The 18,451-nt window shown below is 39.9% G+C and overlaps 1 protein-coding gene across 1 annotated transcript; it reads right to left on the bottom strand.

Annotated features, from left to right (window-relative positions):
• Positions 1-284: 284 nt before the first annotated feature.
• Positions 285-12,600, bottom strand: apln (apelin). Its single transcript, XM_026225699.1, has 3 exons — positions 12,534-12,600; positions 10,956-11,030; positions 285-451 (listed from the first exon to the last, which is right to left on the bottom strand). Exons 1-3 carry the CDS (start codon positions 12,598-12,600, stop codon positions 285-287), a joined length of 309 nt encoding a protein of 102 aa, XP_026081484.1.
• Positions 12,601-18,451: the final 5,851 nt, after the last annotated feature.

The following is an 18,451-nucleotide window of genomic DNA, read 5'->3' as shown; positions in this document are numbered from 1 at the left end:
TCAGGTTATCATAAAGACATGCTGTTTTTCTGTGCCAGTAGTAATTTATAATTCATGGAAGAAGTGAATGAGCAAGCGGTTTCCGTCAATCACAGTCTCCCTTTCCTCATGTTTTTCTCCAGCGTTCCCAGCCTATCTCAGAATGCACTCAGCAAAACTTCAGAAATTGAGACAGGTGCTACTTCCGTCAAGACCAATCCCCCCCATTTCAAATACTCATATTCTGTTGGGCTCTTATTTTTGCTTTTAAGTTATTGCATTGGTTATGTCAAACTGACCTTGCTCTAAAATGGCATGGGCCCCTTATGGGAGAGGCGGGGTCGAGGGCGTCTCCTCCTCCAGCCAGAAGGTCTTTGGCTCCGGCCGGCTCGAGCAGGATTCTGCCGCAAAGGAGTCCTCATGCTGCCCACCTCCTCCAGCTCTTTGCTATGCTCGGTGGAGGCCACTGGACCTGCGGATGGAAAGAGGGTATGTGGATTATGAAACCTATCAAAAAATATCTGAGTAACTTTGCTTAAAGGTGATGTGTGGAACTGAATTGGTTGGGGACAGAGTTAGCCCCACCCCAAAATCACACCATTGGCTAAACCAGTGTCTTACAGTAAACTGGATATACAGTAGGATTTTGAATATAGGTACTGGATATAGGTATTTAAACAAAAAAAACAACAACACATTTTACTTTTAAGAAACTTAAACAGTAAAATAATTTATTGCAGCAACAACTACCAAAAATCCAAAGAAAGTCCCTCAGCACAGTCATGCACACCATTACATAAAAAAATCTTTGAACTATTCACATCATGTAAGAAGTGTCTGTCTCAAAAACACTGGGGAGACACTTGTCCTGGGCACATATTTCATTCGTGCATCTGTGTGCACTACACTGCTTGATTGTGAGTGTGCTCAGATGTTTCCAGTCATCTCTCAATAAGTGTGAGTAGATCCTTTAAGCCCGTCTCATATCCACAGCTTGATCCACATCAGTGCGTCCCTAACCCCTCACCTCTTTAGAAAAATCAAACAAAGTTCTCTGGAGAGAGCAAACATTCTGGAAGATTTTGGGGAGACCTTGATCTGTGCAGCATCTGATGTCACTGATCTCCCATTCAAGTCCTGAATTGGCTTTCTGAGGGTATTTTGTTCGAGTGCGTCATAGGGATTGGATGTCTTTCCTAGAATCAATGAAACCCGTCTTTTCCTGCATTAGTGAAGGGGATAAATGGGTAAATGTGCTTGGTCAATCTTTAGTTACTGTATGTCTTCCATTTCAGACCACTGCTCTCCAGTCCTTCATTCCATTCTATTCACATACCATACTATCCTCTTTTAGCTGAAGTGCATGAATGTTACTCATGTTGTTCTTCTAAATTAATCTCCCTTTTATGCATACGTCTTTCTGTCTTAACCTTTTTATCTATGTTTGTCTGTAACTCCAACACACACACACACACACACACACACACACACACACACAAAATGTTGCCAGAAATGTCTTAAAAAAGGAATCTTTCAGTGAGAGCTTAACAAATGCCTATCCTACAGAGTAAACAGAGAATCCCATTAAACTTTTCCCAGCAAGAACTTGAATGAGATTACTCTCATTGGGTCAAGACATTCCTAACATCTCCCTGGGCACTGACAGACAACCTATATTAAGAAGACTACAGGGAGCATTTATATATATATCATAAAAGTGATATTTATGACAACAAACAGCTTACGCCATATTATTTGAGTTGCTAATCATACAGCCTTGAAGACATATAGACAGTTAGTGTGTGTAGTGACTGGACGATGTTAGGCTAAACACATTGCCTGTAAGTCTGTTTATGAGTTAAATATCCTCAAACTATATTTTTTAATTCCTGACAGCTCAAATTACATTTACAAACTAATCGCCTTTAGCTGACACATTACATGTTCACAGCAGACTAATTCTGCGAGCAGTGGACTAATTCATTTGCCCCACTGAAAGACTTCATTGCGTATTTCATCGTCTCATGAAAGAAGGAAACCATGCTAAAAACCCATTTTTTTTCCACTAGGCCTGCTAATCCGAGCATTATCCTCCTGTTATTTCTCCTGAAATGGATGAAAGCAAGTTTATACGTTCTGTCAGCGTTCAAGTCATTTCTTTCTAATCTGAAAGGCTCCATGTGATCAGAAATTTCCTTTAAAAAACTCCACGCTTGGATCAGCTTTGAAATGCAAGCCACAAGTCTTAGCTAATTTTGCTTTTTCAGCAAAAACTAAACCCTATGTAGCATATTGCTCACCTAGCATAAGGAATAGTCTTGAAATCTCTCTGAGGGGCAAAACACAATGTTTTTGGCCAAACAGGCAGAAGAGGCTGTAATTACACCTGGCTGAGCTGAACACAGTGCATCACTGCAGCTCTTCTATCGCTGTCTGTCTTAAACCTCTCTGTAATGACACAATTTAGATGTTTCCTGCCATCACCTTCTGACAGGCAGCATTGGCTGCCCGCTTAGCTTTGAGGGAAGCAAATCTCTCAGAAAACTGTCAAACAGTGACGAGAACAGCATTTATGAATTAACTCAAGACATGCGTTGGACCGATGAAGAGGGAGGTCTATTTTAATCACTCTGAAAAAACTCCATTGTCTGTTTTATGACTTTTGGCTTCTTCTCAATTTGCATAGCTCCTTGTTACTCTGCGGGCTGTATCTTTCCACGCTGTGGTGAATACAAAGTGACAAGAGCAATAACCATGGATATGCTATAATAGATAGCATATGCTGATGGGATCTTCCCCTAACTTGCTGACTGTTTACTAGGCCCACTCAGGGATGAAAATGCTCTAGCTGCCTTATTGCATTAGATCTGATGGTGCTGATCGTGGGCCTCCTTCTCACTGACATAATTTCCTCCAGGTTTACCACCTGATGACAAGCAAGTCAGTAAAAGCAATCTTCCAATAGATGTTTCTCACAATACCAAGAGTATTATTTGAAGACCCCTTCAATGGATAGTTCATCCAAAAATGAAAATTATGTTGTTTACTCATCTTAATGTTGTTCTAAAATGCATGCAACACAGGTGAGTGTTGTTTTTGTCCATACAATAAAAGACAAAAGGGGTCCAGTATTGTTTTGACTTTCATTGCATAGATAAAAACAATTGTTCAAAATTTTATTTTCTGTTCCACAGAGTAAAGTCATAGAGGTGCATGTAAATTTTCCAACCCAGGCAACATTTCTGCAAAATATTTTTATGTTTTGTTTTTTTTGCACGTTTAGTACTTTCATAGACAAAGGTTTTAATATGTGGCGCTAAAACCACTTTAAAGTGTTCTTTGAAACAGATGACCATGAATATGGCTGTTGGTTGTTGTACATATCATACACAGTTCCACCTACACTAAACTTAACCAATAGTGTTAACAAAAGCAAATGTGAGATAAAAAAACATCTTTGCTGCATTTTAGAGTGCTTCTTGAAAGTCTTTCACAGCTTGTAGCCTATTACATTGAGCACTTTACTAGGTGAGCTACTGAGCAAGTTTACTGCATCAGAAAGTCATACACGTGGAGCTTGTTATGAGATGTAAATATAAAAATGTATTAGTTTACAAATCATGCACTATGTTAAAAGTGTTTTGAGGTCATGACATAGAATTGTGCAAGCACTGGCCAAAAATAAGATTTTGATAATCTGCCCATTTAATAATCATTTGTGTGAAAATGAATAAAAGTTGTTGCCATTTTAACTGTCACTAGTGTTCATTTCAGCAGGAAACTGCACTGAATTGTATGTAGAGTATAGTTAAGTTTTTTTTTTTTTGGTGAACTATCCCTTTTAAGCATGACTTTGGGAGTCATTTTGTCAATTACATTTTAATAAAGTGAGAATTCTGACAACACTGAAATGCTGAAGTCACCACAACTTGCTTCCACCAAGAAGGTGGCATGACAGGTGTTGTCCAGTTTGGTCTGCTTTCCTCCAAGCTAATGATAAACAGCCAGACCGTTGCCATCTCATCCTCTAGTACCACACTCCTTAGGTGCTATCCAATATGTTGACTATTTAACATGACTGCCTAGCCGTGCCTCGCCTCTTCTGGACACCTTGTGTCTGATAGTGTGTTCCTGTAAATCCCAGGGCTGCCTCTTAGCCGAGAGAGTTATCCATCACCCAGCACTTTCCTGACAGGGAGAAAGAGGCCCAGGGTCGGCAACGTTTATAAAGGGCCAAGCACAATCTGATTAATGGTTTACTGAATGTCTCGGACTGGCCTAAATTTACAATACACTCCCTATACAAACACACAACATGACAAATAAAAAAACTGTGACTTCCAATAGATAAAACGTTTAGGCTAGTCTGAAGACCTTTAAGCTTGGGGCACCAGATGGATCTAATCTTTTACTCACTACTCCAGGAAGTGAGAGATTAGATCTACTTACACGCAAACCAGAACCAGGTGAGGAGAGGGCAACACTTATTTATGGGTGGTTGTACTACATGCATTATCTCTGCTTATACATTTGCCCTTCTAGCACCTCCACCACTACCCGTCTTAAATCATCTGAATACAACGACCAGTCAGTGTAAAAAATATAATTGCTCCGTCTATGCGAATCAAAACAGTCTTGCTTGGTTAGTTTGTTTGTGCAACATTATACAGGAATATAGATTTATTTGTCATTGCTTAAAGAATATTCTTCTTGTCACACCCTATCCATTTATTGTGGAGAGACGAATGCAGCGGTGGGTATGATGAGAGGATCATTCCTAGGTGTTTGTCAGACATTCAGCCTCACTTTCCCCACAGCATGAGACTGCAGTCATAACAGCTCTTGTAAGGGCGTCTCCACAAACATGCATAATGGATACCGGCAACACAGCCACATCATAAGTCAAAGGTGACACAAAGTGTTATGGAGGTTTGTGTATTTTCTTATCTTTTGTTTTTAATAGCAGTCTGAAGCTATTGAGGTTTTGTGTGTGGCTTTACCATGAGAATCTACGCATGTCTGAACAGAGCATCCTGTTAATATTGTAATTCAAATGTAGAAAGTTAACAGGCCTTTAGAGGACTCTGATTGCGCTTACAGGTGTCTTAAATTGAATAAGCAGTCAGTGTGTAGGATGATGTATTAACTGGTTTATGTATACGTTCCTGTATAATTCTGGCACGCATGCATAGACAGTTAAATGTATTATTTACATATTGACAACAGCTTGAATGCATTTAATGAATGAACAACTACTGAGATGTGCAGTTGTTTACGAAACCTAAAATAGAATATTGAATTAATGGAAGTAATAGGTAGATTGTATTGGGTTTTCTTAGTCTGTAAAAGACTGAATAGTCCAGACGTAAAAAAAAATATGTGTGTAAGCATTACATAGGAATATTTATAAATACTAATGAGATCAGGCTGGTCAGATTTATTTGTCCATTAGCCCAGTTGTATCCTATGCAAATCTTATTATGTTTCAAACACAAAACGAAAGACAAAAACATGATTTTAAGTTACATTTAAACAGTTTGTTAGTTTTGGTATTATAATGAGCTGATTTCTGATATTGATGTACCTGTTTATGCAAATGCAATTGATGCTCAGCTACAAATGAATCATTTTGATCTGTGTATGAAATTGCCTGAATTTCTATTCAGACCAAATCATTTCCAAAAGCTTTTTGTGAATGAATGTTCATGTGCGTGACTGTAAGTATTTTGTTTTGCCTTCCATATGTGCGAGAAGAGGCTTGGCGTCCCATGGGGGTGCAACCTAGCTGACGGTGTGTGACGTCAGAGGCGTGATCCCGTGTCTCAGAGGACATTCATTCAATGAAATAAGAGAGAGAGAGCTCCACTCTTAGCAGCTTACTTCTCTGCCACACACACAGGCATGCCAATTTGTTGCCCGCTAAGACTATCCTTAAGCTAGTCACACTTGATCATGAGCATTATGCCTAGAATGAGACACGTTAATTAGCATGAAACCCCAGTATGAATCACTTGCCTAGCTCATAAATAAGACCCTGTTACACTAAATTTCCTAAGAGTGCTATTATGTCCCTAAATATATTTCTGATATGGAAATTAAGTTAAAGAAGCCAATAGCACTCCCAGAGCAGCATCTGAAATCAGCAGCCTGGCCTTTGAAGCCTGGAGTCGCTGTACTGCTTATCGCATGCCTACCAGTAGCGCAGGGCCTTGGCATAAACTGGTACCAATCACTAACATGCTCTCAAACCATGTTTCCATGGCAGCCGCTGTGAAAGGCACACAGCGAGGAGCAAGAGAATGACATTGTTAGCTGGAATGGATCAGGTTTCCCAGTTTACAAATTTCAGCACACGTCCATTATTAGAGTGTGGTAGGCAGTAAGATTTCTTAACCCTTTCCCTGTTCGTCAGGCCACTCGTCATTTGCGTTGTTCTCCATCAAAATGGGGGCTGTTTGATATTCAGCATTGTGCTGTTGTGAGAGCACGTGGCTTGCAGGAGGAAATGAAGGCATGCATTGTGTTCTGCGACTCCGCAGAGGAACAAAATCGTATGAAAAGTTCACAGACTTTTCCACACCTCCAATTGAGCACCGTTACTGAAAATAAGAGCGGCACTTGGATAAAAGTGCTGTTCTCTGATCATTTCTGACACTCTCAGATGGTGTGCAGCCTTGCAAACAGACTACAAATGACCCAAATTAGGACTAAGCTATAATAATGTGGTACGAAATGGCCCGGTTCCGAATGATCAGAGAGCTGCAGGTTCAAAGCACTACGGCTACTGCCTTGACTGCTAATGATGTGTTGAGAGAAAGAGAAAAGAGGAAAATAAAGGGGGAGAAGGCTGATTAAGACTTGCTCAAGCTCTTGCACCAGCACTTCAGACTGGTAGCGGTGAATCACTAGGTAGAGGTTACTGCAGGTTGGACCTTAAAGTACAAGAAAATCAAGAGAGCCGATCATACAAAGCATCTTAAGTGCGATTTCTTCTGAATTGGCTTCCAGGGCAAAACAGCATGCCACCTCAAAGAGGATTTGCCTCAGTGGCGATCTAGACCTGAATATTCTCGTCAGCAGTGATGGGCTCAAACTCAGCATGTTAGCAATCGTCAAGAAAACGCTAGCTGTTTAGCGACGGGATTCTCCAGCAGTCTGTTTTTCAAGGGCTCTCTAATCGGTAATGAACCACATCCACCCCTTACTATTGTGCTGTCAGCTGCGAGCCCGCATGCATACTGTCTTTAAAGTGGATGTGTGACGACATAGCTTCAATTCTCCTGCTTCGGGCCCAGAGCCGAGTTTCTGAAAGGAGTGTCAACCAGTGCATGCTGGGATATTTCCAGCTGAGATCACACCAAACAATCAGTCATGAAAAGATACATATGTGTCATGTGGACGAGAACTGACTGATGGTGCGTGATTAACAGCTCTCAGATGTGAATAGCTGCTTGTGTTGTGTGATGGAGTGTTTTTGTTTTAGACAATTTGCCCTGGTTCTCACAGTAAATTTGTGGGTCAAGTTACAGGCCGTTTTTTTTTCATTACTGACAGTCCATTTACTTTTTTTTGTTTATGTATGTTAGTATATTAACCACATTGTTTAACCCGAATAAGATTAAATGTAAAGCTTCACAATCTTTGAGTAAACTCTCTGTCTGAATTGTATATGTATTTACATAATCCAGTTCAAATTTCAACATGCTAGTTTAACAAACAAGTATTCATTCAACATGTTTTTTTTTCAGTATGTTTTGTTTCCTATGGGATATGATGTCAACCATAAGACATGATTTCAACTATCAACCATCATTGTTCTATACTGATAATTAAGAAGTGATAAAGCATGCTAAGATGATAAAGCATGCTTTGGAACCTAATATTGTACATTTTTTTAATTGTACAATCTGGACATTAAAAAAAAAAATCTTACTGTATCAGATATGAATTGAATATCAATTACAACAATTTCGATGACATTCAAACGTTCAATATACTTATCAGAATAGTTCATAATAATGACCTCATAAGCAGTAATATGTTCAGAGGCACTGCATTTAATGTGCGTGGCCCTCTATTAAAGAGTTCAGAGAACACATTGAGGCTTAGTCTTGTATTGGCAGTATAGTATTTAGAGCAATAAAATTGAAGGCATAATACATATATCCTGTACCTTAAGGCTTGGAATTATGGGTAGTCCCAGTGGGGGCATCTGTAAAGTGTTCCAAAAACTCTCAAACACTTCACATAAACAATCAGGTCAGTTTCTTACATCCATACCACATGGAGAAATCGAAATGCCGGCTATATATTTTCGGAGGAAATTTAATGAAGTGCCCACAGCAGAAACCTTACATCAGGCTAATGGTTGGATGTGATATACTTCTGAAATAGTCTGGGAAAGCTCACAATAGAAGTGCAAACAACGATGCACTATTTCATTTCGTAAACTATGAACAAAACCAGCCCTGTGTGCTGCAATTGTGTTTTTCATTCCTTACTCTTTAAACTGAGCATGAAAATAATTAAAGCACATTTACTGGACTTGAAATATTTATGCACCATTTTGCCCCGCGGTTCATAAAAATGTCCACTTTGATCATTTCTGATCAGCAACCACAATAAATGTAATGTTTAATATTTGAGAAGGGACCCATAAATCAGGTTAATACATGGCCCCTGTGGACACAGCGAGGCATTCGGTGTATCTGGCTTTAATTAAAAAGTTGGGGAAAGAGTGGGAGATTTTGGGGGTGTTGAGGGGATATGTTTTCTGATGTTTGGTGGAAGGGGTCTAGCTAATGGTTCGTCAGCTTGCTTGTGGGTACAGACTGCATATAGCTAAGCCAGATGCAGAAGTGTGGCTCTGAGAGAGAGAAGTTAGCATGCATCCATTTGATGCAATTTTGGCACCGGGCCCTTTATATTCCCCGCATTTGTCCACCTGCAAATTTGGGAAGACCACCAGCTGTGAAGTTTTAAAGACCTTTTAATATTTTAGCGGCTGTGTTCCTCGCCACATCAGAAGGCTGTACAATCACTTTTTTCTTTTCTTTCTCCTCCATCAGCACCCTTCAGGCTTTCTCCTCTGCATCTGTTTATGTCTGATGGTGGAGGTGATCTGATTTATTCAGACTGCTTTGAATTGCATTATGCTGGTCTGTAGCAATCACACACATCAAGACATCCACCGTACTGCCACCAGGGAGCTTTTCTCAAAGGCTACCTTATGTCTTTACCACGTGAGTTAAAATAGAGCTCAGAAAATGTGCTCTGTTTTATAAAGGGCACTGTTTTATTGTTTCTGCTTTGCCAAGTCATGTAGCCAGAAAAAATTACTTCCACAGCTTCAGACAGATATTTCTGAAGGATTTATAAATGGATGCAACAAGTTGGCAGAGACTGCAGATGACCGTTTGCTTGATCTGTTTGAAAGGGCATTATGTATGTAAAAAAAATACTATATTAATTACACTACAAATGACATTAATATAAACATGTACGTTAATATAAAGATTTAATTGTTCAGTGAATACATCACCTTAATGTCACCTTCATTTTTTTACTGTGTATCTTCTTTCTTAGATGAAACATTTACATTTATGGTTTAATCCAAAGCAATGTCATCTTATCAGTTAATACAATTCCTGGAAATCAAAACCATGATTGTTAGCACCATGCTCAACTGTTTGAGATACGCAAATGTTTCAAATGAAGAAGTTTAACGAGTTTAGGGAAGTGTTTATGCTATTCTTTTCATTTGCTCTTTCAAGAAAGTGCTAAAAATAGAAATATTTATACTGAACTATCATAAAGCTTCAGAACATATGAAATGCAGCAGAAAAGTCATTACTATAACTATTCTATTATAATAATTTACTAATATATTATGATATTACTACTATTATGATACGGTGAATTTTTCTTTCTTTTTTTTCAGCTTGAAAATCCAACATTTACAATTTGTAGTCAGAAACTGAAAAAAGTTGTGAGTTTGGAATGACATGAGGGTGAGTAAATGATGAAAGTATATCCATTTTTGTATTTTTATATTGTTGCATCACATTAAATTTGTTATTGCAATTTATTTGCACATCCCTCTGTGTTACAGTCTCTGAAAAATCGTGCTGCAGTGAAACCACAGAGGATATCCAGGTTACTCATAAAATAGATCTGAGTCACTGACCCTCTGTATGTGTGTGAGAGCATGTGCATGTATGTGTGTGTGCATGCTTGTGAAAGAGAGGACCTCGGCCAAAAATTCATCATGCCTCAAAGCACCGCTGAATGATTCTCCATAATCCCGTGATGACCTTTCTGTAGCGCTCATCTTTGTTCATGCTGTTACGATACTATTATCATGTTATCACTGGACATCTAGAAAAGTTTGGCTGTTTGTGTACTCTCCATGGCCCCTAAAATCAAGTGCATAACCGCAAACACCTTCTTCACATTAGGTGGACTCATGCAAGTATGATTTAATGTTTCCTGCATGCTGTCAGCAAAGGGCCACTGGTGTTATTTCACCAAATATCCTGCTCTTTCCCCTGTTTTCTTCTAAAAAGAAACATTGTGTGGCTGGAGATTTCCTAATGAGCCCTATATTTGTTTTGCAGGGGTCTCATGCCGACCCAGGATGCATGGCGAGCGACAAGCCTGCTCAAGATCTTTAACGGCAAATAATAGCGTTGTTGACAGCTTGCATCAAATCGCCCTTTTCCAAAGAGCTGATTTCAAACAGATAATGAGTGTAATCTGATCTCCACACCCTCACCTGGATGAAGAGGACAAACCTATAGCTAAAATTACACCATCTCAGGACTTCAGTGCATCTATACATCTGCGTGTTTGCTCTCCAGACTGTATTTTTTATAAGACTTCCTTCCGTGACTTTGAAAGATGATGCGTCGATACCAGACTCGGACTGACAACTCAAAGTGGCTGAACTGTTTCCACAATATGAAGTGTTTACATACCAGACTTGAGAGTGGAAGACTGATTGCTTTCAGGATGAATTATGAACAGCTCAATGAGCTCAAGATTTGCCCATTCTTGAGGGAAAGCCCATTACAAGACGAGCAGATTGAGGTATGCGCAGACAAGATTAGCAGGGCCAGAGCCGTTCTGCTGGGTGACACTCAATGGATGAGGTAGCAAAGCCGTCGTTGTCTATTGTGCCATGACTTCTCCTCCGCATTCCCATCCTCTTTTAACCTGAGAGAAATCAGTGCACAGATAACCCCTGTCATAAGGTTGAGACCGATGGCAATTTCCAGCAAACTCCCAGTCTACTGGAAAAGCGTTTGTCTGAAGATGAAAGGCTTCACACCCGCTGCCTACACACCGAGCCGCTTCCAACACCTTCCTGCTACAGCGCGCAGCTCCGGCTCCCCGCGGCTCCCTCACCCCCATCTCATGATAGAGATAATACTACTAATAATGAGAAGCAGGCAGTCTGACCCGGATCAGACGTTAGCTGCCGTAGCTACTGAGCCTGATTCTGTCCTTCCAAGGATCAGGCTCAGACTCCACACACATGCAGGGAGACTGAAAAATGACACTGACCGTAATGCAAGGTAATTTCTTCACATTTACTCATGCGGAGAGCAAAATAGCAGCGTCTCTGTAACGAGCGTGTAAGGAAATGCGTGCGTAAGTTGCCGTTTGATACACAGAGTAGCCGCTAGCCAGCACCCTTCAAACACACATGCTTCCCAGCAGTCAGACTTTAGAGAGGTGTGAGCATTTACACAAGGGCCACAATTGTTTTTTAACATAAGCCTGTTACCTGCATCACATCTGCAGGGTGGCCACCAGTCACCTGACTCGAGCTCTTGGTCAGAGCTTTGAGACTTGTATGATATCCTAATCATAAAACGTTTTATTGTTGAGACAAATGCAAAATACCATGGTGTTTGAGCACATATTACATAACAATACAATAGCAGATTGTTTTTTGGAATAAATCATTTTGAAGGTAAGCATAAGAGCTCTTATCTATGTAGCTTCAGACCAGAGAGACTGAGAATTCATCCATGATGTGGCACAGCCCAAGAGAAAAAGAATGAAATACACCTTTTAAGAGCTAACACTGGGGTTTTCATTGTGAAATCCAAATTATACAACCATCTGCTGTTTTTAACACCTCACTGCATGCACTACAATAAGGTTTAGGGATACACCTTACATTTAAGACATTCAGGAGTACATAATCCTAGAAAGCCAAGCGTTGCATGACATCAGGAAGAATCATCATCATCATAATGATGGCCATTATTTTCCTACTTATAACATGGTAGAGTCAGCAAGTAATTCACCAATGGCACAATTAACTTCATTAAATGGGCACAATAACAAGCCAAACCTCTGCAGTGCAGTACAGCACGCAGCCAGGTGCTGTTTCCCTCCTCTCCCCAGCCCCAGAAGGCTAACCATGCTGGGTAACTGATCAACTACAGCTGCCCATTCCTGTTCCCAATCCCAAGGCTAACAGCAGAGAGAAAAAGATAAACATGGGGAGGCTCCAGGCAACAGCCGTCACGCTCCCGACTTACCAGCACTGGCTGAACACAGCAGAGATACCACCAGCACAATCACCAGCGTCAAGATCTTCACATTCATTTCTGCTCTCCCCTCCGTTTCCCTGCCAGTCGCTAGCTGATATACTGTAGTGGTGTGCGCGTGTGGATGGGAGGGAGAGGAGAGTGGGTGAGCGAGAGCGAGAGAGAAAGGGAGAGAGACTGTTTGCTCTTCAGTGTGTGTGCGTGTGTCTGTGCGTGTGTGGCTGTGAGTGTTTGTATATCTATGTGTAAGTGTGTGACAGGTTTCTGATGGAGTTCTCTTGCCGCGATGTGCGCTTTTCCCTTTTGTGAAGTGGAAGTCTGGTAGAATGAGTGTGAAGAGAGTTGGTTTGTATCAAAGCTGTTTGTCTTGGAAAAAGAGCCCAAGTCCCTCATGTTGCTTATGTATCCCTGACTCTGGGGGTCATGGAAAGAGGGGCTTCCCCCCCTCCACCCTCAGTATTAACCCTCCCACTGAGAAAGAAAGAGAGAGGAAGAGCTTTATGACAGATACCCTTCTCAGAATTGTTTATCTGGTGCCTGTCAGGAAGCAACATCACATGATGGAAAGATGCTTTTCTTCTCTTAAACATCTCCTCATATACAGAGTTTAACAGACCGACTCAGTTCACTTCCATAAACTGGGTGGCACATTTTCTGTCTATTTTGTGTGTGACAGAGGAAAACTTATCAGTTCTTTTGTTGTCTTCTTTGATTCATTTGTTTGTTTCAAGAGGTACACTGGGTCCTGCTCAGAATTTCTGTCTACCAATAAACAGGAAGGGGTTTTTTTTTTTCATATTGAATGGTGAGTGATACAAAAAAAGCCTTGGAGCGATAAAACATTTCTTATATTTTCCATGAATTATATAGACGTGAAGTTGATGTGTATTGTAAGCTTTTTCCATTACTTTTGATGTTTTTCGCTTGAAATATTTGTATTTAATTTGTATTTGTATTTACCAACTCTGATGCCGTTAATCTGGTTCCTATAATCCACTCACTAAGAGAATTAAATACAAATGTAGCTAAAGGCCAAGAGACTAGGGCAGTTGAAGACGGATGAACATATTATGTACTGTAATGTTTCAGAATTGTTTTAATAAAGATGCCTGCCATATGGTTTTGTTGCAAAAATATCTTCTTGTTTCTTGGTACTCTAGCTCAGTTATGCGTCTTTCAAGACTAAATGTAATTATTCAAAATACTTTGTGTTCAAAATGTTTTGATCAAACAATTAATGCCACTGTTGAATGATGGTTTCATTTCCAAGAGACTGAAGATGCATTAGTCTAAATTCCACGGGTGCCTGTTCAGGAATTAAATACATATTAAATAAATGGAGTGGCTTCCCAAAGCTCTCTAGTTCACAAACTGAATTTTGCTCTCCTAAACTCTAATTTCTGAGACCGTGGCTCCATATGGAATTGTTTTCTGTGGTCATCCACCCCAGGCAAGCATGTCTGTAACACCCTCTTCAGACCTAACAACAAGAGTACCTTCCGTTTTAGCATGGTCCACTTGAAGCCTTCCCTCTTTGTGAAGTAACTCTCTCATCTGGTACTGTCCAAAGCAAAGTCTGAAGGTGCTTATCCTCCGCTGAACTAATTTTAGCCAGAAGATAATTTGTTGAAGAACACTGTCCAGGTTTTATGTATGGCTGTTATCTGCTCAAACATGCCTCACTCCATTTAGTTGTTTTAATGCGAGGGTTATTTTAACAATTAACAACAACAACATACATTTACATTGATTTAGAAAATGCAACTATATTGTCCAGTAGCTTGTGAATGGTATGTTGTAATGCTCAAGAAAGATACATAAGAGCATGCAGACTTAAAGGTGGTTGTAAATTCCCAAAAAATGCCCCAAATTACTTTTAATCCTCCTTATGTTTGGTAACAATTTTAAGTATGTGGCATACGGTCTGCTTTTTTTTCATATTTTAAATTCAGAGCTGGAAATTTTTCCTCATTACTTTGTTATTAGACATGTTCATAATGCACCTGGGACATCTGACCTCACAGGAAGTACTTGGATGTTTACAGGAAGTGCTTTGACTGTAGGAATGCCATGTATGCTGCCAGTCAGCTGCTGCTTTCACATGCTGATGCCTTTCATCATCCAAAACCCTTCCTGATTTAATGATTTATTAATAGTGAAGAATGTCTGTCCTCCCAGTCCCCACTGCCAGTTCAATTGAATTCAGTCTGGGTTATAGAAAACAAAGCTGACACCCATTCAAGTTAAGTGATATCTGTCAGTTAGGAAAAAATCTACAGTTTTTTCTTCTGAAGCTATAAAAGGCAATTTATGACATGAAATGTTTACCTTATGATTTGCCTCCGTTATTGATTAATGTTCTTCCTGTTTGTTATGAGCCTCTTGATTGTGTTTGTGTTTAGTCCAGGCATTAAACACAGTACCTGAATGAGTGCGGGGGGATGTTTAATGCTGTTGAGAGATCAATAGCCGGGCTACTGAAGCACACCATCATATAGTAAGTGTTGTTTTATGCCTAAACATTGAAAAGTCAAGAACTAGTTAAACAGTGCCATTCAATTTATGCCATTAATGTTTAGCTAGTTTTGGCAGCAACAATTAAGCTAAATTAGTAAAATATAGAAACATATGCACATTCCCCATAGCACACTTCAGGTTAGTGGATAAAACTTTCATCCCATAATCATGTCTACCAAGCCATGCCTGTTCAATAGAGACAAACCATGCAGTTTCTACCAATCTCCTACTGTATTAAACTGATTGGTTTTCTTCCAGGAATATTTTTTTTGTTTTTTCTAAACCTGTGAGTTGCTTTCATAGAAATTTATTGCAGAGGATTTTTGCCTATGCATTGCAGACAGTTGTTAATTTCTAGCTCGTTATTTACCCTGGACCAGCCAATTATCTGCAGTGAACACTAGCTCCAGTGTTGCGTGACTCAGCAGCAGCTGTCTCCATAATCCAGGTTATCCGGCCCATCAGTGAGAGCGTGCTAACATGCCTAACATAGGATGACAGTTTAGGGTCACTGTCATTTCAATAGAGCAGGTTTCAAATCCTTTTCACTTCATAGTCAATGCAAGGAATCCAAACATCTCAGGTATTTTCACCTTTGCATGGACACTGAGTTGCATTGAATTGAACTTTACTATTTGATTTTGTTTTGTTTTTAGTACAGATTATTCAGTACACTTTCAGAAAAAAAACCTTTGTGCATAATCAATGAGATGTCTTGTTTTTAAAGATGTCTTAATATTGTCTGTAGCCCACATACTCCTTGTCATAGGTTTAGTCCAGAAACCTTAAAAAAAAACAGCTTTGACTGTACAGCCAGCATTTAATCAGATATCTGCATCTCTGGGATTTCACAGGTGCCAGATAATGCAAGTGCTGATTTTGAAGTCACCCGGCTGTCTGTGTCTCAAAAGCTCTGATGAATACATCACTGGGATCCTTTATAGCTGTGTGCTTAGTAGACTTTTGTATTTGCTGGAGAGACATGCCAACTTTTCTCATGGTTCTTTGGACTTCTAATGGTGCTGTTGTTTTCTATATGCACTGCTTTTTCAGATCCTTCTTTCCTTTAGCAGTGTTTTTTTTTCCCCTCTCTGCTTCTCTCCTGTCTCTGTCATGTTAAAAAAAAACTGATCTAAAAGAAGATATGCTGTTCATCCAGATCCGGAGTTCATTTATTGTAGCAGTTAGATGAAAAGAAGTCAAAACAATTTGAGAGGTCGTAGAGAAAGCCATAGCAGAGCGTGTTGCGTTTTCCTCCCCGATCGTATTCTGCTTATCGGAATTGCGATCAGTTCACACCATCGCACGCAGTTTAGAAATGGCCGGTTTGGTTTGAATGGATGCTGGTTGTAAGTTCTCGGAGTAAGAAAGTCCAGTTTCAGCCTGGCTGTGGATCAGAGTCTGTGGAACTGATGCAAGTTGATAGATAAGAGACTGCTTTCAGGAAGAGTGGTAGTAGGTCTTAAGTGTTCCTGAACAGGACTTTGAAGTCGGACAATGCCCGCTGCCCGCTCCTCAATCAGCTCTAATGATCTTCATCTTCATGAATGATCTGCAAATGACCACGCTATCCTTTCTCGGCAATTTCTCCTGTTTACAGTTTCTGCTGCCAGGCTAATCTTAGATCCCATTAATGTGCGTGAACCGATATTCCAGGTGTTACACACTTCATGTTTAGTCTGAAACATGTCCGAAAATGTGATTGGACATGAAAAACAGCAACTGTTGCACAGAAGTCATGAAACAACAAAGGGAACTGCTAATTATGCAAAACAGATTGTTCTACTACGTTTAAGATTTTCATATTCTGATCATTTATCTGTGCTCATTAGTGGTTTGTGTTCTTAATTTCATCATTAGCATCAGTTAAACGCCTGCCGTTCTCTCCTCTGAGTATTGCTGCGGCAGTCTGCCAGCACCAGGGTTTTTTTGCAGGAAAATTGCACTCATTTTTATGAAGAGGACATTATTTGCTCTGATTCAATCAGGCCAAGGTGAACAAAAGACAAGGAGAGTCGATAAAGAAACGGATGTATCAAAGCAGCAGTGCATTTTTATCCTACATTCGCCATGGGCGCACTGATGGATTGCTGTTTCACTGCCCTTAAAGTCATTGTCAGAAGCTCAGTCAGTTTTTTTTTTTCTTTCTGGAAGCGACACACGGTTTCGGAAATGAAGGGAAGAATTTGAGGTGTGGAAATTCAGTGGATTCCTTCTTTTGCCTTTGAGTGAATAGGAAATAAGAAGCCTCCATAAGAGCTATGGTGGAATGGCAGTGGTTTGAACCCGGGCTTTGTTTCTTATCTCTGTGAAATTTGACTTTGATGGGCTGACACCTTCCCTGTTATGAATTCTCTTTGCTCTGTCTGTGAAGAATAACATAACATTTCACACTTCACCTTGTAGCATTGATTTAGTCTGCAGAGCCATAAATACAATTTATTTTGTGTCATGCATAAAGTCAAAAGCAATAGTTCTTGAGATGATTTTACCCCAGCTGCATATTGTTATCAGCTAAAATAGGCATAAAAAAAAGGTCAATGACCCATATTCTTAATGACCAGCTCAGATGCCGCCAAATCCGTATCATAAATCGTTCCTGTGGGTTGTGCCTTGGTTTCCACCTGTAAGTGGTGTTTGGGGGGGGGGGGGGGCAAGTTCGGGGTCATTTTTCAACGTGATCAGGGGCTCATTATTTTTTGCTTATATAGCGATGGAGAACATATGAAATCTTTTTCCTGTTGTACACTGTTCTCAGGGAACCTTATGTTATTGTTTTTTATGTGACAAAACATTTTATGTATTCCTGTTGTCCCAGTCCTAACATTTAACATCTCATGAGGAATTTCTAAGTAGTTTGGGTTGTAGGTGTAACTTTTCGGAAGATTTAAGGGACAAAGATAAAGGTTCAAATAAAAGACGGAAAGGGAGGTTAGAAAGAAACTGTGAAAGGAACAGGGTCTAGCGGTTGGATGTGTTGTCTTTTGTGCATTTGGCATGTTGGCAGCACTTGATAAATGGACTGTTCTGGAGGAATCCATTCACCCTTCACAGTGCCACTGACCCTTCTCTGTTACATAGCAACTAGACCTTCAGTGGGGGAAATCAGTGAAGTCCACATAGCAGAAATATAGAGGAATATGTTTAAAACTCTTCTTATGTCTATTGGCATGCATTTGTGTATATAGTTTGCAGGATGTTTGTTTGTTTGTTTGCTATTTCCACCAAACTTATCTATTCTTCTATTCTACTTATGTTGAATTCATGCAGAATCCCAAAGATCCATGTCTCTCTTTTGAGTGGTATCTGTGATTTAACCCTCTGGGCTCTGAGGGGGTTTTGGGGTGAGAGTAAAATGGTTTGCTTCACAATGTGCAGATTTTTCAATTTCA

This window comes from Carassius auratus, chromosome 39, assembly GCF_003368295.1.
Source record: "Carassius auratus strain Wakin chromosome 39, ASM336829v1, whole genome shotgun sequence".
Classification (NCBI taxonomy): domain Eukaryota; kingdom Metazoa; phylum Chordata; class Actinopteri; order Cypriniformes; family Cyprinidae; genus Carassius; species Carassius auratus.
Note: the sequence above shows the minus strand (reverse complement) of the source record. Positions and strands in the feature narration are given on the sequence as shown.